This window comes from Limanda limanda, chromosome 19, assembly GCF_963576545.1.
Source record: "Limanda limanda chromosome 19, fLimLim1.1, whole genome shotgun sequence".
NCBI lineage: Eukaryota > Metazoa > Chordata > Actinopteri > Pleuronectiformes > Pleuronectidae > Limanda > Limanda limanda.
In genome coordinates, this window is record NC_083654.1 from 10,211,985 (window position 1) to 10,231,867 (window position 19,883).

The window sequence follows — 19,883 nt, forward strand, 5'->3', positions numbered from 1 at the left end:
ATTTCATTAGTGTCTGGGGGGATCCTGCAGGGTCAGACGCATGCAGCAGGAAGCCACGCTTCATGTGGAGTGTGTGGAAGTGGTATATGTACAGTATATATGTGTGTGTGTGTGTGTGTGTGTGTGTGTGTGTGGGGAGGGGTACCACAGCACTCTTTTTTTTTCTAATCATCTCGTCGTTTCCTAATGATAGGTCTGGTACCACAGCTACTGGGTGTGGCGCCCGAGAAAGCCATAAAGCTCACAGTAAGTCGCTGCGTTACACACATGCACATAGACACAGACAGATCCACGAGGTTCCATTTGATCTTATATCGTGATTCTAGGCATCTAACATGTATAGGTGGTTGTGTGCACTTAAAGACCAGAATGACCTTCCTTCCCTTCTTTCCATGTTACCTGTGCATCAGGCATCGTTTTGAAAAGCTTGCTAATGCCCCTAATTCATAATCTCCACTTGTCCTAAGTCAATTAAGTCAATAATGCGATGTTGGCGTTAATATTTGTGCTATGGATTTTCTACATCTCAGGTTTTAAAGAAAATACCGTTTGTAGTGTATTCACTCTATATTCATGTGAGGTTTCACTGCACTGTACCAGCGTAAGGAAGGGCAGCTTTGTAAGAAACTATCATTTTGTTTTTCCAGGTGAATGACTTTGTGCAAGGAAAGACCAGACAGAAGGACGGCTCCGTCCCTCTGGCGTCTGAGATCCTGGCCGGTGGATGTGTGAGTCTTTTTTTGGACATTTTTGATTGTGTAGTATTGGATGCTTGATATTTTTTTTATGCGGACGACTCAAATGACACAGTTATTTGAAGATTTAACCAAGGACCTCTATAAAAAAATAATATGCCGACCCTCTCAGAGACTGTTCCAGAAGTGTGACCACAGTGGTAATAAGCCGTTAATTTGCAAAATCCAATACAATCCAATAGGGATCTGCACCATCAAATCATTCATTTTAATCGTGTCGTATTTTAAAATGTGATCATTAATTTTCATATCTTGGGATGGACGTTTTTACATCATGTCTGGAGATACAGCAGCAGAAAAGGAAAGTCAAATTCCTCTTGACTCTGCTTACATCACAAAACTGGAGCATATTTTGGCAGAAAGGTTATTTTGAAATATTAAATAAAGCCCAGTGAAGCAGTTCGTACATGCACGGTACATGTAGGCGTATGTGCTGATCTCGCACCCACAGAGAATGCCAAGCACCTGCCTGTGCCGTGATCTCCACTCATGTGTGTTTTATTCACGTCTTGTGAGAACGAGTGGAGCTGTCCACTAAGCTGAAGGTTCCTTCACAGCTTACTGACTCTCGGCGCCACGGGCACAAACACATGTGTGTGGGTGCGTGATGGTCGTCACTGTTAATTTCCTACGGTGCTGAAATGCATTTGACTACTTTTTTCCAAATCCATATGGCAACACTTCATGCAGGCTAGGGTTTTTACATAAGCTTTATTTTGGAACGTGGGGGTCGGGCATGCAACTGTTTACAGCACCCACTGGCAGGGACATAAATTGGCGCCTATATCAGCTCCGGCTAATGTGAGGTCTGAGCAACCAGAGGAACTGCTTCGCTTAATCATTGAAACTGTTTTACGATAAAGTTAATGCTCAATAAAGTAAGAGGACTGGTTTAGAAAAGGACTTTACGCCTCTTACTGGGAGCCACTTCTTCTTTTTACGTGACACAGCTGATTTTGTAGGAACATGAAGGTAATAAATGGGAAGAAATGTCATGAAAAACATTTGGACTATGTCATTATGACATCTTTGTGGGGTTTAAACAGTTTCTGGTTTCACAGCATATTGTGATAAGCTTCGCAATGGTTGGTTGTTCCATTTTAATCCTAAATGGCCCTGGTGGTTTGGTTGATACTCTCCAGGATCAACTGGTAGAGAAAACTATGTGGTTTAAACCAGTTTATTTCCTGCTTCTGTTGGATTTTCCAGTGTAACTATGTGACATCATTGTCTGTATTTGTCTGAGGTTCTCTCTCTCTCGTTGAACTCCAGTCTGGAGCCGGTTAATCTACTTTGCTGTCAGGGGAAACTGAACATTGGAAAAGTATTTAATTTGCTATCATCATGAAATTCTGAAAATACTTTTATAGAGAACTAAAGCCTTCCATTCTTCCTCAATAACCATGATCATTTTGATTTCATCTCTAATTCTGAATTAGTCAATCCTAGGGATTTGGTTTGATCAGACATTGTCAGTTCACACGTAACAATCACTTCTCTCCACTGAGATGAAAAGTTCCTCTCAGTTTCCCCCTTCAAATTCACTCAGCTCTCAGTTCTCTGACAGTGTGAATGTGTCCCGACATGTTCATCAGGTCTGCAGCGTTCTATTCAAATCCAGCCAACGATACATATTTCAGTGTTCAACTTTTTTTTTCCGCAGTCAAAAATCCAAACATGGAGCATCTCTGTCCCGCTCCATCATTCTGGCGCTTCAAAGAGCACCGTGCAGAAACGATGCCGTGCAATACACTGACAGTGTGTACAGTACTAAGGCAGCACACATCTCTTAACTATGTTTACCTGTTTTCTGAGTGCCGCCCCTCTGACAGCTGAGCGGACAGACACGGACCTGTTCGGAGGCAGGCAGTCGCCGCTTGTTGATGGAACGTGGAGAGATCACACATGAAACAGCAAGTGTACATGCTGTACATGCTTGTGTGCATGTGTGACAAACAGAAGAGCACACAGGTGCACATGCACACACACACACACATGCACACACGCATGCACACACGCTTTCAGGCAGGAGACGAAGATTGACAGCAGCTGCTACCTGAGATCTCCCAGTCTGTTACCTACCCCCCTCCCATCAGAGGTTTTGATCACTGGGCTGTCACATTCTACCCACAATCCATGCGTATGCACACACACACACGCACACACACACACACACACACACAATCACGCACGCAGAAACCGTGAGTCCTCCAAGGCCGAGCAAATGAAAGAAGGTCTTTCACTCAACCCTCTTTTGATGCCGATCACTAAAGCAAAGTATTTCAGGATACACAAGTCATTATGGGTTTAGCTGCACTCAGGCACATTCAATTGACCTTATTTGTTCTGGGAATATGTTTAAGAAACGCTTTAACATGTTACATTTGCTGCAGTTTAAATTTTGGATAGTGATTTTATTTTGTGAAGGAGAAGGGCAACGAAGCGCCAGGAAAGCAAATATACTGAGGAGAGGTCCTCCACTGTACTGGGTGTGAAACGTAGTGGTTGCCTTTATATTTTATACAAGCCATATGGATTCAGAAGCAGAACCATAACAGAGGCGGAGGGAGCGGATAAACGTAGAGGAGAGGAGTGCGGACGGATGGATTTTTCCTCTTTTCCTCCGTGAGCCGTCGTGACAGCTCCTTTCATCCTGGCTGAGGCCCTGGTGTTAGTGCTGGCACTGCACTCTGCCTGCCACTTTATCTTACACACGTACACACACACACACACACATGTACACACACACGTGTACACACACACACAGACACACACACATACACACACACACACGTACAGAGAAGGCGAACCCTCCTGAACCCCGTTTATAGCAAGGCTCCAGCCACAGCACATGAAATCTGTTTATATCGTTTGGTAGCTGTGAAAGTGTTGGTCTGGACCACAGTGTCAGCCTCGGATGATCCATGCTACATTAAGCAAAAGATGGAAAGAGAGAGGGACTAGTAATGAAGCATGTGTCATACTTCTTCTATTTCCCCTCCTCCTATGTCCTTCTTTTCCCTTTTCTTAATTTACTTATCTCTTATCACTTTACCTCTGTCTATTCGTTTTCCCCCCTCTTCAATATGCTCCTTTTCTCACCTTCCCTTTCCTCCCTCCTCTTCCCTCTCTCTAAACCCGAGGCTCAGCACCATTAAGCTCCAGCGCGGGTTGCCAGTTTCTAATGATTATTTGGTAAGAATGGCATGCTCCGTTGACTGAGCTGGCTGGATGCTTATCTGGCAGTTTACTGGCCTGCGTTTCACGACTTGAGTTACACAAAATACTTAATGGGTCGCTGCCGAGAGGAGGAGGAGGAGGAAGAGGAGGAGGAGGAGGAGGAGGAGGTGGAAGAGGAGGAGGTGGAGCAGGAGTGAGACTCTCGAGTCAGGACAGTAACACTTTTCATTTCCATTGTAGATGTATGACAGTTTGGACAGTTGGTTTAAGTCTTTGTAATGGTTTTCTTATTCAAGACTGTCGTGAAGTATGAAAACATTATCTGTGAATCTGACGCACACACACACACACACACACACACACACACACACACACACACACACACACACACACACACACACACACACACACACACACACACATGCACATATTGGGTGAAGGCTGTTTAATACAAATAGGAGGGGCTCTTTTTGCAGTATACACACACTCACAGACCTGCAGCTATCCTTATTAGCACTTTGCATTTACTTCCATTCATTATTGACGGTCTAACCAAAACCTTATCCCGAACGTTAACTATGTCAACATCAATTCATGCCTAACCTAAACCTTAACCTAACCACAATTCACATCTTATACCTTTAACCTTAGCCAGGACCTCAGCAGTGATGTTTTGCCTCAGGCTTCGGTCCTCATGAGGTCTACTCGTCCGGACAAGGTCAGTGTTTATATGGGAAAAGGTCCTAAAGAGGTAACAAAAACTAGTACACACACACACACACACACACACAAATGGCCAGGAGCTGTGGTGCGTGTATAAGGTGCTGACGTCCCAGGTTTCTAAGGTTCACCTTGCCTTGTAATTACCTGGGAATCCGCCAACGCCATCGCTCCATAATCACAACCCTCCACCTCTCTGCCTCCACCTCGACCTTCCCTCACTTCTCTTGTTTTGACTACTCCTCTCTCTGTTTCTGTCTCACTATCTTTCCCTCTCTCATTAGCTCTCTTTGTGTTTATTCGTTTGATTCTCTCCGTTCTAATCATCCCTGGCCCCCACATTCTAAGTTCTTTTCCACAGTCGTAACACAGGACGGCGACGTGCACGGAGAAAAGAAACCTGCTTTGTCACTCCCCTCTTATCTCTTGTTGTCACGCCTAATTGTCGCCTCATCTGTCTGAACAATGTTGTTGTTTGTGGTCCTTGAGTTAACAACATCTCCATCTCCAGTCTCATTACAATCCAATTGAATAAGACAACACTGCTAGTGGCTGGAGCCAATAGCCTCTTAATGCTCACGCTATTAGGCAGCATGTAATCAGCTAGGTTATTTCCATAAAACATGTCATAAAGAGCTAGCTGTGAGATGTAGCAGCTTCAGAGCAGAAGCCCTCCTGCTATTCACTGCCTGTGGCTGGATCTGGAAGGAAAGCTGTAGCCCACTACACTCTCAGCTGCACACACCTTCAATGAGACGATTATGATCTCTGCCTCTCCCTTCTCCTTCTCCTCTGTGATGCCTTCGCCCGAAAAGGCAAGAGGCAACAAGCACAATCCATCATTCATAAAGGGCCGGGTAAAGGAGGGGGGAGAAAAAGGAGAGAAACAACAACAAACAGACTAGGCCTATTTAAGACAGAAGTGGCGCCATGGCAACCGATTGCTATCTAATTGCGATGTTCCGCCCTTCAGTGTGCAGCGACGGTAACCACTAGCAACCGCAGCGGGAGAGAGACAATATTAGAAAAGATCAGGGAGATTGTTTGAGCGGAGGTCAAAGAATGAAAGTGACGGGGAGAGAGAGAGAGAGAGAGAGAGAGAGAGAGAGAGAGAGAGAGGGACAATGGTTAAACGGCAACAAGAGACAAACAGTGACGGGAAAAGAAGTTGTAAGAAGTTCACTTTGCAAATGAATAAAAAAATCAGCAATCGGCGTCAGCATCTCTCGGTATCTATAGAAGCATTCTGTAAATGCCGTCATTTAACCGGTTGTCTCGCCTCAGCTCTACCACAGCAGCTCCCTCTTATACTTAAAAGCTCTGCCGACCTGCAAGGCGAAGAAACCGGCCTGAACTTGCTGCCGTCTTGTTGCCCTCCCTCCACAAGTACAGGTTTGCCCAAGGGCCCAAAGTGAGAGGTGAGAGAGGCAAAGGGGAAGTGGGAGAGTCCCCGCTGGGTCCGGGTGGGGAAGACAAACAGCTGACAGACCCGGCTGCATCAGCTGGATTTCCCGGCACACTCCTGGACTCTCCTCCTCTCCACATGTTTGTTCTGCAGCTGGTTGCTGAGGCAGCACTATCGTTAAATGACATCACTCGCTGACCTTGTGTACAAGCTCGGCAACAGAAACTGTTTCTCTCCTGATGGTGTCATAATGTTTTTCGATGTGGATGAAAAAAACACTACTTTTCAGCGGAAAGCACCAAATGTCACGTTGAAATACAAAAGACAATATTAACATTCAAAGTTGGTGTCATTTGCAGCAGAGAGTTTATCGTTATCCAATCCTTCATTCTGTTGAGTTCTTTCTTTCTGTCTTTGTGTTCCTTCAGGCCGGCGGCTCTCAGGTGATCTTCACCAAACCCTCTGGAGATAGTGAAGATCCGTCTGCAGGTGGCAGGAGAGATCACCACGGGGTCAAGGGTCAGGGCCCTGTCCGTCATCAGGAACCTCGGCTTCTTCGGACTTTACAAGGTGGGAAACATTGTTGAGGTCACGTAAAGATCATCACACAAACAAAGCAACTGGGACAGTGTTGTTATATCCACTGGCTGTTTGACCCTATGTCTGATCCACATATACCTACAGGACAGGAACATGTGGTTTAGTTTGGTGTGATCTGGACGCATCAAATTAGATGTAATCCAGAATTTAACTAATGAATATTTTTTGTAAACCCATATTCAATAAGAATGAATTTTTACTGGAAAGGTGACAGAGTCTATGATGCTGTGTGTTCAGCTGGATTTTAAATCAAACTATTTTACATACAATTTTCGACCTCTGTACTTAGTCCACTACATTTTCTGCTATGCTTGAGATTTTTTGCTTACGTCCTTTTGAAATCAGAGAGCAGAGTTATGTAATTGGGGCAATTCAGAGATGCACAAAAGAGACTATTCCTGCAATTTTCTCTGTTGTAAAATTATAACTGTTGGGTCGCAGAGGGAAAGGGACTCCATGTTCCGAAATTGAATACCGTATTTTCTGCCATCCCTCGGCTGTCACAGTCTCTTTTTGTCACTGCCACAACAGTCGCTTCCCATCGAGAATCCCAGAATCCCAGAATCCCCCTGTACACACACATGTTTTGGAGCTCGGTGTTCACTTTAGTTCAACTTTGGCTACTAACTGTTGTAGGATTCCCCTGTAGTGTGTGCACTGTCATGGCTCACACAGCTGCCCGTAGAAAACTACTGAACAGATTTTCAGGAAACTCTGTGAGTGGATGTAGTTTACGGGTCAGGGAGGAACCAAATATTTTCACTTTCTTTAACATTGTGAGATTGGGTCACCATTTTCCTGGAGTTGATTGACCGTTGAATTTAACGGGACGGGTTGTATGCACTCTCTTTAGTTCAATTCTAGTTCAGAGGGTAAAATATTTAAATTGCAAAATGAAATTTACACAGATTAGGTGACACGGCTGAACTGTGTCAGGTGGACATTTAGGATCCTATATGTCAGGTGCTCTGATGTGTTATTGAAAATTATGAAACTCTGGTTTAAATGGATGAGCAGCATGTTGGCCTCAACACAGACAAACACACTTCTTCATATATTTTGACTAATTTGTCAGCATTTTATTCCGGTCCCAGAAAACAAAATACTCCTGGTACTACTACTAATAATGATACAAACTATTATAATAGCCATTCACTCACATCCATTCAGTGCATCTATGTGCAGTACATTCTCTACATCACGTACAGCCATTAGGAGGAAATTGCGGTTCAGTGTTTTGCCTCAGGACACTTTGCAACACGGACTGGAATCTAATCACAGACTTTCTGGTTAGTGGAAAACCAGCTCTACCTCCTGAGCCACAACCAACAAAATCAGTGCAGTTTCTTATTAGTTTGGAGAGAGAGTTCCTAAGAGAGAGAGCAGCTATGGAGAAGGCTCTCTCGCCCCTGGACTGCTGCTTGATGATGTATCAAGTCACAGGCAGGGTTTTAAAAATTTTACTCTCAGCAGTTAAAATATAAGATTGTGAAATGTCAGTGAAAGGATATTGAACATTGAACAAAATAATGATTGAAGAAATTAACCCTGTACTCAGGAGAGCCCCAGTCTTTTTGTTTATTCTATATAACAATAAATTCAGGTTACATCAATCAGCATATTGAAGCTTGATGTCCAGTATCCATTCTATGTATTTTTATCAACTTTACAACACTCCATTATTTCTCATTGCTGCTGTGACTAAATCATATGTGATTTGTTTGGAAATATTGTACAATTAAACATATTACCTTACCCCATATCAGCCATCATTTAAATCAACAGTTCCACGCGGTTTCCTCTTCAAGAACGAGAAAAGGCACAATTTATGCTAAAAGCTGTAGTTAACCTTAATTGCCATAATTGGTATTTTTCAATGGCACACGGCTAAAAATTACAGTGCACTGTTTGAACATATTAGGCCTGTGTGATATTATGCACCGACACATAGTAAAGCAAGCGTGAAAGATTACAGTGTCACACTAATATGGCAATATTGTTGTGTTGTCGCGTTTTTAAAGCCTATTTCCTGTATTTTCATAATAATTTCCTTCATAAATATTATGACTCCTAACTTCGGTCTGTTTTAACCAGTGCGGTGCACAGCCACAGTGTTTAGAAAAAGTATTTGTACCACTTAAGACCAAAGAGCTGTACAAATCAGTGGCTAACACTAATATTAGCGGCTTAACGGGCTAGACATCAGCCCTCAGGGTGAAACCGAGCACGGCTAATTAAATTACAAAAATAAGTGTTGATGGAACTTGGCAGGAGAGATTCTGCTCCGATTGTAAACACAATCAACTGTGAAAATGTCACACTCGTACCTGCGGTTGTGTTAATTTGACCCGTTTTGCTCTAAGTTTGGTGATGACACTTGTTTTGTCCAATTTCCAAGTAGTAAAAAGTTTTTCAAATACTCAGGACTTCAATTTGAATAGTCTGTTTATTGATTTTGACATTGAAAACTTGTCGATTGTTGTTTTTTCCTGGTGTATCTGTGTGGGTTGCGTTGACATGGCCACTGTTCATCACAGACCAATTCCATGTAAAGCTCCTGCTTCTGTTAACGAGGCTGTAAAAGAATGTGGAGCCTCCTCTTGTCTCCGTCTACCTGCCGACCTGGTCCTGTGTCGGTGTGTTTGTGTGCTCACTCACAGCTATTTATGACTATGTAGGAGTGTGTGTGTGTGTGTGTGTCAGTGCGTGCACGCTCATGCACAAGCTTCGTTGCAGTCATCTGCCGGTCTATGTGCAGAGAGGAGACAAAGTGCATTGAGAAAGCAGTAGCGGTGTTGGTGGCGGGGAGGAGGTGGGGAGGAGACGAGCTCCAGCCTGCAAGCCCCAGACGGGCTGGCTCCGGAGGGGCTGCACCCAGGCACAGAGCTGCCTTTGTCAGGGTAATTATCCTGACGCTCACCCTCTGCTGGAGGAGCTACCGGATGGTAGGGTGGCTAACGCACTAGCGCCACCATTCCTTGCAGGGTGGAAGCTGTCATTGTACGAATATGGATCCAGATGACGTTTAAAAGTCAGCGTACATGAAGTTCACTTGCATGTAGAAGAACACTGCAGATTCTTACTCAACAAAATATTTGCATCTTCCAATACTCTATAGAGCTGCTCTGCAAGTGCCTCTAGTCTCAGTCGCTGGGAAGCTTGCTCGCCCAGGTATCTGCCAATCCTCTCTCTATCTGTGTGTGTGTGTGTGTTGTGTGTGTGTGTACACAGAGGAACCAAAGGATTATCCTTAGGAGTTAAATGAAGCCTGTCCAAAAGGAGACCCTGCCCAGCTCATTAAACGCTTTCTGTTGACTGTAGTCGCTCTATCAAGACGGTGGCAGCACGCCAACAGGCTCAAAATACAGCAGGAAACTCAATAGGCTTGATGATACAGTGTTGTTTACTGTGGCAGACGAGGAGCCATCTTCCTCAGCCAGTCTGTCTTCCTATGCTCTTCACACTCTTTTCCTGTCTGCTTTGCTTTCGGAGTCGTCTCCCGTCCCTCCTCACCTGCAGCTGAGGACACACAGTGTTTGCTTATGGAGAGACGTGATTTCTGTTGCATGTTCTGGTCAATATTTCACGCTGTTATATCAAATCCCGGCAGACTTTTGGAAATAGTTAATGCTGGAATATTTTGTTTCTGAATTCGATGTTTCGCATTTGAAAAATAAACAACTTCAGAGCCAAGAGCCAGAAGTCAAGGTTTGGAATCCCCTAAACTCAATCACTGTTTCTCTGCTCTCCTTTCTGCTTATTTCCATCTTTGTTTTTGAGATTTCACCTCTATATCAAACATATTGGCCTGAAATACCTCTGCTTCTCTGTCTCCAGGGTTCCAAGGCCTGTTTTCTGAGGGACATCCCCTTTTCGGCCATTTGCTTCCCCTCTCACATCAAGGCTTACCTCACTGAGGAGGACGGGAGGATAGCGCCAGCCAAGATGCTGTTTGCTGGAGCTCTGGCAGGTAAAAAGCTTTCATCTTCACTGCCTCTCCATGCGAGCTGGCAAATTCATGCCATCCTTAAAAAGAAGTGGTCAGAGAGCTCATACCTCCTCCCAGGCTTCCACCCCACATCACCATGTTAAAAGAGTTCCTGGATTCGCCTGTTTACAAGATTCACTTATAAACTTCATGGGCATGAGAACACATAATTGTGTGTACACACAATAATAAGGAGAAATGAAAGCAGGGAAATTACCTACTGAGGTTTTTCTTTTTAAATATTATGAGAAAATATTCCTTGGTTTTTATTCTGGTAACCTTTAAACCCGAAACAACGAGTAAACATTATTATTTCTGTATTACAGGCTGTTCTATGCAGGGAGGCCATAGGAGCATGTAGTCATTATAATTTGATTCTTGCAGGTAGCATCGAACCTGAAACAGTCCATTTGTGCTGCATGATTTAGAAAATATTTATGGTTTTATCACATTCAGACAATTACATCAAATTGTAGGATGAGTTTTCTTTGTCCATGAGGAAAATAGATGCACTTGGGCTGTTACTGACTGTTCGAGATGGATCATGTTTGACTTAAATTAAATACAATCTATGTTATTATAAAATGTGATGTTTCTACGATGACTCACATTCAACTTCTCACTGAGAGTCACCGTCTCACTTGAAGTGGCACAGCACTCCCTGGACTCTCTGTAGTGTGGGAACTAGTTTTTAAATCTGTGGGAAAATGAGCATCGATAACCAAACAGTATTAGAAAGAGGAGAGAAAATATCGCTGGTTGTTTTAATATATCTCATGAAGCCAAGTGCAGTTGTTTGACACTGCTATTCTCTGTTGCTTGTTTAGAGTCGAAATAATATATAGTTAATTTTAATAACTCTGCCTTGTAGAGTGTGCCCATGACCGTCTCTTGAAAATACATTATTTTATATCTGAAAATCCACATTGAGCCACAAAAGTCAGCTCCAGTCGCTGACACAATGTGCAGAGCCTCCAACTTAATGAAATGAAATCTCTGGCGCTGACAAGTTGTGTGCAAAGTCTGCAAAGCAGGTCCCCCTGTGCTTTCTCCTCAGACCTCCACACGCCTGCAGTAACAGTAGCGGAGCCCGGAGTTTGAAAGCCAGGCAGCCTCTGACCGCAGGCTCCATGGCGGTAGCTGCTAATTAGAGCTGCTCGGTGATTGGGGTTTTGGAGCTCCGCTGCAGGGAAGCGCCTCACATGCTTGCCAAGCAGGCCGGCAGGGAGGCTTTCCAACCCTAATATATTGTACATGGACACACACACGCACGTCCAGAAAGCACACACCCCTGCGCAAACATGCTCGTGCATACTTCTAACATGTTCACACTGCATGCATGTGTACAGTCCGATCTGTAGTCAGCTTTAGTTTAGTGCAGTGAGCAAGGAGACCAAAACATCCAAGGACTTAACAACTTTATCCTCTGCATGAAAACATGATCCATCCAAAGCCTTGAGTCTTAATATTGGATTTATCCTTAAGAAAACACTTATAGCAGCTCAATGCTCTCTGGCCAAGTTAAAAAGCTTTACAACATTTGCATGAAAGACTCAATATTTGTTTTGAGTCCTCGGAGATGTGTCAGCAGCACTGGCCTCTTGACGCAAAGCCTCACGGCACAACACGGAAAAACTCATAAATCCAGCGTCCCTCCTCCATTTTTACTCCGGTTCCTCACCACAGGACTGGCAGCCACGGCCCACAGACTCCGAGCAGAAAGGAGCCTCATGATTTCTTTATTTTTTTCGTTGCTGCGACACGTTTATCATCCCTCTGTCACGTATATATTTATCAGCGGTTGCAGCATTCTGGCAATTAGTCTTTTACAGGCAGCGCAGGAAATTGAATTACACGCTCAGTTTGCACAGCATTATTTAGCGAGGCATTACTCTGCTCGGTGAAGAACAGTGTTGGACATCTCCGAGTGGCATTAGCTCTTTATTGGCGAATGTGAGTAGTGGGGGGAGTTTTTAGGAAGACTGTAGAATGAATATAGATGAGAATGATTTCTTCTATTTTGGTCAACCCATTATTTGAACTAGACTATAGTAATATTCTTATTCAAGTTAAATACAAGTGAAACTTGATTAGTCAATTGACAGAAAATGAATCTGCAATTTTTTTTATGATCGTTCAATCATGACTTTTCAAGCAAAATTACCAAACATTTTGATCCTCAATTTTCTGTCAATGTTTAAGGTTCAGTGTGTAGAATTTAGTGATATCTAGTGGTGAAGTTGTATGTTGCAGCTGAATACCCCTCACCTCCCCCTCCCCTTCCAAACATGAAAGAGAACCTGTGGTAAGCTTCAGTTGTCAAAAACTCAAAAGGTGTTTAGTTTGTCCAGTTTGGGCAAAAAACATGGCAGCCTCCGTAGAGAAGCCCTGCTCAAGATGTCAATATAAAGTATTTAAACATAAAGGGTCCATTCTAGGTTAAAGAATATGTACCATTACGTACAATACGTACCATTTAGATGATTAAACACTAGTAAAAACATCGTTAGTATTATTTTAAATTCAATTTCTGCCAATAGATCCCATTCACCTAAATCTTACACACAGTGAGCTGTAAAGGCACTTTTTCACCACCAGAGGTGCTATGGAGCAACGTTTTTACAAGTTAAAAACCGGGAACATGAGAGATGACTGGCTAGCATGCACACAGAGATTCTGGGATATTGTCACCTAAAAAAAAAACTAAATTCAGTCTGTTTCTAGACACATGGCATCTATAAATGAAATCCCTCCTCTAATGTAGAAGCTGTTGTGCGCTGTACAGATTGTAAAGCAAATTTATATCAATCAAAACATTAAGAGGAGAAAATAATCAACAGATTGATTTTTAAGGAAAATACTTTGTCCAACATGTTCAATGATGGGGGTTTGAGGATCCAGTAACAACACTTAGTCCTTACACCAGTAATAAAGACAGAATTAATGGATTTTAATTAGTGCTGGGCAAGTTAACTCGTTTTAATCGAGTTAACTCAAGTGATGAGTTAACTTGATTGTTTATCTGCCAATTATTTTCTTTTTTCCTGTTCTGCAGCAGTCAGCAACAGCCTTTCACAAAATAAAAGCCTGACTTTCACAATAAAACAATAAATAATCAAACCTGAGTTAATAGAGAAAAAAATAATTTTTCAATCGAGTTAACTCAAGTGATGAGTTAACTCGATTGAAACGAGTTAACTTGCTCAGCCCTAATTTTAATGAAGTTCACCATTCGGCCATTATTCAGCAGTTCATGTTTGCAATTTTCAATAACGTCAGAGTTTCTACATCTTCCGATCATTTGTTATCAATAATAGTTCTGCTCGACATGTCCTTGTCTCCTCTCATCTCCTCGGCTCAGTTCAGGGCAGGTGGTCAGTCTCCTCTGGGTGCAACCTAGCGCTGAGTTGATCAGGCTCGCTGAATAGCTCGTTTTGCCGTTACAAATCCCAAGAAGTCAGTGCAAATTGTCAAGAGGGCAGTTGATGGTAATGACCAAGCCATCAATGATTGAGCACATTCATGGCTGAAGTGGCTGGAGTGTGTGTGTGTGTGTGTGTGTGTGTGTGTGTGTTAGTGTGTGTGTGGTGGTGTGGGGTCGGGGGTTTAGTCAGCCAGTCACTCTCGGTGGTACGTGTGGCACAGTGTGCGTTGCCGTCATTACCGGCCATTGTCTGGCCCCCTTTCAAACAGCTGTAATAAGGGTGGGAGAAGGAGGAGAGGAAGGGAAAAGGAAGAGATTAAATAATGGCCTCGCTGGTAATATGGATTGGTTGATGGTGAACTGATGGAAATTGGCCCCTACTTGTGTACAGTGTACGTATGCAGCCTGCAGCAAGACGGTCAAGCTGGAAGATTAGGTGTTTTAAAAGAGGGAACAAAGAACAGTAAAACCACTCTATCAGCCGCTGTGAGGACGATGTGCAAGATCTCAGCCAGTCGCCTATGGCTGCTTCACACAAATCATGTCATTTGGTTAGGGCTGATTTTAAATATGTGCTCTATTTAGAATCAAACACATGCGACTGTTAAGAAAGGAAAAAAAGAAAACACGAGACTCAACAGCTCTCGTATTTTTGTGTCTTTCCAGGCCTCTCTGGCCTCTCTGGTGACCCCAGCCAACGTGATCAAGACCAGGCTACAGGTGGCGGCGCGTGCTGGTCAGACCTCCTGCAGCGGCCTGGTGGATGCTTCTGGAAGACCCTTCGAGAAGAGGGGCCCGGCGCTTTCTGGAAAGGAGCTGGAGGTACAGTCATGGAATCAAAAAGAAGAGCGGTAGTGAATTGGACTTTTAAATGTTTTAGTTACAGATTTTCTCCCTAAAATCTCTTAAAATAATTTGAGAGAATTTCATAAAGCATTAATGAGAAATATAATTTTTCTCAATCATTAACATTTACTCACAAAATGTAACTTTACAAGTTGCAGTGACGGGTTTGGTCCAGGTTTCATCTCTCAGAGCTACAGAGCCTGAAAAGGGCTGCAATGTATTTTTTTAACAACTGGTTCCGAAAGAAGAACAACTTCTAACTGTATATTTATGGGTAATATTCTTTTAAAAAGATGCAAGGATTAAACATCAGTCAAAGATAAAGCAAAGTTTGTTACCAGGAATACGGGAAACAGATTTCTAGAAAATGTAGGCAAAATCTTTAGAAAAACATCTAACTTTGTACCTGATGTTTTTATTTTGGTTTTATTTGAGTGTTAATAGAATGTGAATTGTGAATTGTAGTGCTTTATCATCCCATGTAAGAGGGAGGAACTATCCATCATCCATCCAACAGTCCATCCTGCTTATCCTGTAAGGGTCTAATCATATTCTTATAATACCATCATTATTGTTAGTGAAATAACCAGCTTAATCGTAATTTATCTGGTAACTTATCTAAATGTAAATACTCTAAATGAGAAAAATAATTTTGTATAAATAATTCCACACTTAAATATATTGAATTTAGTTGAAGAGCCTCTGATTTAATCTGTCCTCTTGTGAAACCGAGCCCTCGATCATGCACTTGTGTAGATTACGATGTGAACTTGTCTCCAGTCGTCTCTCACTTGCTCCGACAGCCCGAGTGTTCCGCTCCTGACCCTGGTGACCTCTGACCTCCTGCAGCGCTGGCTCTACGTGGACCTCGGCGGACGGTGAGTGTCTCTCTCTCTGCTTCACTCACATGTTCATCAGTTCATCTGGTTATTAAACCTCCTCGAGCAGCGGGGTTCGTCTCCGCGGTCGCTAGCTGCCTCCCCCTCCTCTCTCTCTCTCTCCGGGAGAAAAAGAAATGCCACGAGACCAAAAAATAATTTCCGAGCACATGAGCTGACAGGCCGAAGCCCTCACTCAAAGACTCTGCATGTGACAATTTTCTCAAATTTTGGGTTTTTAGCGCCCCGTGATCAGGCCCGACAGCTCCCATTTGACTTGTACATGTGCTTCTGCCACTTCTGGGACTGAAACGAGCTCCTTCTCCTCCTGCAAATAGGTCACTCTCAGGGATAATTCTTTGGTTCTCTCCGGTTTAAGAGGAGCGGTGGGGGAGCAAGAGGCGGTGCAGTTCCCAAAAAATGACAAAGAAATTGCCCCTAGTAACAGACAGCTGGGCTGCACACGCATGTACAGGCTGGACAGCTCATTGCTTTTACATGAAGCTGCCTTTTTCTCCCAGAAGCTTCAGAGTGAAACCAAATCAAGTGAATATTCAGTACCGTGGTTTGGGGCGACTTCATGTGTCCGTGACATGTTGGCCGAGGATCAGAACATTCAGAGAATTCCCTACAGCTCGAAGGGACAAATCTTCCACTTTTGATTTTCTATTAAGACGTTTATTTAATGGGATCAATGTAATTTGAGATTTAATAATGACAATAAAACTCCCATCTGTTTGGTTCAAATTACCTCTTGAACGTATGTTGTTGGAACAGTTTTTTACTCATTGCCTGTTTCACTGTTCCCCTGGCTTCTTCCTCTGCACCCCTCCACCCCACCTCCCACCTCCCCACTCCCCACCGCAGAAAGCCGGCTGGCCTGGAGCCCACCCCGGAGTCTCGGATCAGCCTGCCGGCGCCCAACCCTGACCACATCGGAGGCTTCAGGTTGGCCGTGGCCACGCTCGCTGGCATTGAGAGCAAGTTTGGACTCCATCTCCCACGCCACACGGTGGAGGCGAAAAACCCTGCAAAAACCCCTTGATTTTGCTCACTGTCAATGTGTGGGGGGGTGAGTGAAAGAGAGGGCTCACATAATAATTTAAAATTATTTATCGTTTTCTCACAAATATATATTTAATTTGATAGATGTTAAATATACTGTATATATATATATCTATAGTTTAAATATAACTTAACTGCTTTGGACCAGTGTATCCATAACTACAAACAGTTGCAGCTTTTTCCAGTGTCTTCCTATTGTTGCTTTCTACACAAAAGCACATGCCTCATACGACCACATAGCTAAAAACATATTCAATCATACATGTGGCACCTGTGTATATACGAGATATCCAGAGACATATTTTCATATCTATACGGCTCCTCTGGTCCTGAGTTGCACATTTCAATCGAATGTATCTTGAAGAATTTGACCAAAAAGTACTTGAATGTAAAGACAGTGTAATGTACACAATGTTTACTGTTGTGAGACGTTTGGTTTCAGGTCTAAACGTGTACAGAACAGATGTGTAGATATCAGAGAGAGAGAGAGAGAGAGAGGGAGAGCTGGCACCAGCTGCACCTCTGGAGTGTGTCCGGAGTATCTCAAACTGTGCAGAGAAAGTAGAGTTACATATGGTGAGTAATAATAAACGTGCCTTACTCTACGTATGGCAGCAACATGTGAGTAAAAACAAACTTATATTAGTAAACTGAACGTGTGCCAGAGTTTTCATTCACGTTGTTTGAGCTGTAGATTGTTTCTAAAGATGGTCGACAAAGTGAAACCAAAGTGCCTTGATCGCCCCCTGTTGGCTGGTTCCAGTAAAGGTCATAAACCCTGTTTCCTCCAGTTAGTGGATGGGACAAGATGGGTTCATTGGCTTCATGTCTGGATAGTGGGATGAGGTGGAGTTACGTTGTTCATTTTCATGATTAGAAAGAAAGACATGAGTACCTCAGCTTTGCTTTAATGGTGAACATTCACAGCGAGCACTCTGCGTTACAACACACTGCAGCTTTTTGTCGACCGTCACAGTTCATGAAAGAATTCACATCTCAATCAGAACAAAAGAGAAAAAAAGTGCTCGAACCACACGCGATTCCGTTTCTTGACACAAAGCAGCCACCACGTGTGAAAACGCCTCCACGCTAACTCTGTACTCACGCGTCTGGAACATTTCAGGAATGTGTCGCATGCAGGCTCGATACAGAGAGAGAGAGAAGAACAACAGAACGTGAACGTGACATTTTGTAAACAATACATGACTAGTCTATGGACCCTGCTTTATTTTAGTGCAAAGCGTCGTTACAGTACACACATCTCCGTAAGGCTATAAGACGGCCACTTGGTAAATACTGCAGGCTCACCGGCCGCAAGCCACAAGTCACATTGAGTCGTCAAACCAATTAATAAGTGTGGAGATCAACAGTTTACCCGTTAGACAGTTTGCATTTACAGGAGAGCAAATGCAACAACACAGCGGACGGGAACATGAACACAAAGGTGGAGAAACATGAAAAAACGGAGTGAGAAGCACATGCTACAGTGACACCAAGAGAAGCACACCGGGTCTCTGATTGGCTGCGCTTTGGTCTGAGTCCTCTCCTATGAAGCCAGCTCCATAGGCCCCTCCTCCTCGCCGTCCGCCCGGTTGGCACGGATCTCCATCAGGGTGCGGGCGAAGCGGCCCCAGTCGTCTGGGTGGGCCACGGACAGCTGGAGGGAACAGCACAGGAACACAGGTGAGTGGCATCAAGCACTGGATGATTGTTTGGTTATAGAACCGTTTTCACTGTTTGATGTCACAGCAGAGAATCACCACTGAAGATGCTGAGAAGACGACTTTATTCATGATGCCAAGGAGGTTTTGTTTGGTTGTTTATCAGCAAGATTATACAAAAACTAGAAGAAAGATTCCCACAAAACTGGAAGGATGCAGAACGGATCAGGGAGGAATCCACCAAATTTTGGTTTGGATCTGGATCAGGGGAAGGATCCATGATGTTTTTCTTAAAGACGCAAGATGTTGTTCAACATCTTCTTCGTTTCCCAGGGAATCATTTATGGAAGTTTATAAAATAAAAAAAATTAGCTTCTTGTGAACTTTGGACCTTTCTAGTTATTCAGTCTGTTTATCAGCAGGATAACGCAAAGACTCTATATCTATATGAAACTAAGTAGAAACATGGGACATTGATATGGACAAGGGGCCCGATTGAGGAATATTTTTTAAATAATTTTTTTAAACATTTAGTTTCTGACATTTTAACAGATTTTCCAAACAAAAAATCTGGCATATTTAGGGGACACCTTAAGAGAAGAACTAAGTGAATGTCATATGTGCAATTTGTGCAGATGCAAATAAAGGTCTGGATCTAGTGAATTTTAAATTCTTGGTGGAGATCTGCTACTGAGTCACATTCTAGTTATTAATGTCACAGGAGGCAATGATATGATATCAACAATAACCTGAGGGCTGAACCAGACTCAACTCCTCCCACAATGCAATGTGTTCTGGCAACAAACTCATGCAAGGGCACATTCCATGTCGATGATTTTGTAAAACTTCAACAACAGAGAAAACTAGTTGACGCTATGATAATTTCCCAGACTTGTAAAACCGTACGGCTTAGTATCATTAACTGCTGTGCAGAGTTTGGCATCAGCAGTGATACACCATCATCCCCGGAGCCGAGCCGCTCGCGAGGCTGAGCAGTCTGAGACCGGCGCTAATGAAGGACTTGTCAGACTGAGCGTCGTTGCTCTAAGTGTCTCTCGCTGGAGCCGAGCGCTCTGGGAGTCAGAGGGAGTGGGACAGGAGCCGCGGCCGCCACCCAGGCTGTCTGCAACCGCTCTGCACGGCCAGGCTGTAATTAAACAGGAACCAGGAGGAGGGAGGAGGACGCAGCCATTTTGGAACCCCCCCCCCCTCCCACTCCCCTTCAACCCCCCACGGAGCTGGGCCGACCGCAGCGGGGGGGCTCTGCCAGAACATGGTCTGCACGGTGCCTGAGCGACGTCAGCACCAACAGATCAGAGGCTCCGATGGGAAAAGAGACGCTGCAGGTCCGGAAGGTTTTC

The 19,883-nt window shown here is 43.7% G+C and overlaps 2 protein-coding genes across 7 annotated transcripts in view; one reads left to right on the top strand and one right to left on the bottom strand.

The window, feature by feature from the left end:
- Nucleotides 1-16,841, top strand: part of LOC133026443 (electrogenic aspartate/glutamate antiporter SLC25A13, mitochondrial) — a 63,982-nt gene extending 47,141 nt beyond the window's left edge. Inside the window, 11 exon segments of the mRNA XM_061093336.1 lie at nt 194-246; nt 648-728; nt 6,489-6,515; nt 6,517-6,630; nt 10,498-10,630; nt 11,683-11,690; nt 14,739-14,832; nt 14,835-14,894; nt 15,722-15,736; nt 15,739-15,796; nt 16,664-16,841. Of these exon segments, the coding sequence (XP_060949319.1) occupies nt 194-246; nt 648-728; nt 6,489-6,515; nt 6,517-6,630; nt 10,498-10,630; nt 11,683-11,690; nt 14,739-14,832; nt 14,835-14,894; nt 15,722-15,736; nt 15,739-15,796; nt 16,664-16,841 (821 nt within the window).
- Nucleotides 16,842-17,762: 921 nt separating this feature from the next.
- Nucleotides 17,763-19,883, bottom strand: part of LOC133026347 (cytoplasmic dynein 1 intermediate chain 1) — a 56,943-nt gene continuing 54,822 nt past the window's right edge. For all 6 annotated transcript variants that reach the window (XM_061093233.1, XM_061093232.1, XM_061093231.1 and 3 more), the window contains one exon: nt 17,763-18,518. In XM_061093233.1, coding sequence (XP_060949216.1) covers nt 18,408-18,518 — 111 coding nt within the window. In that variant the 3' untranslated portion in view covers nt 17,763-18,407. The remainder of the gene's footprint in view (nt 18,519-19,883) is intronic.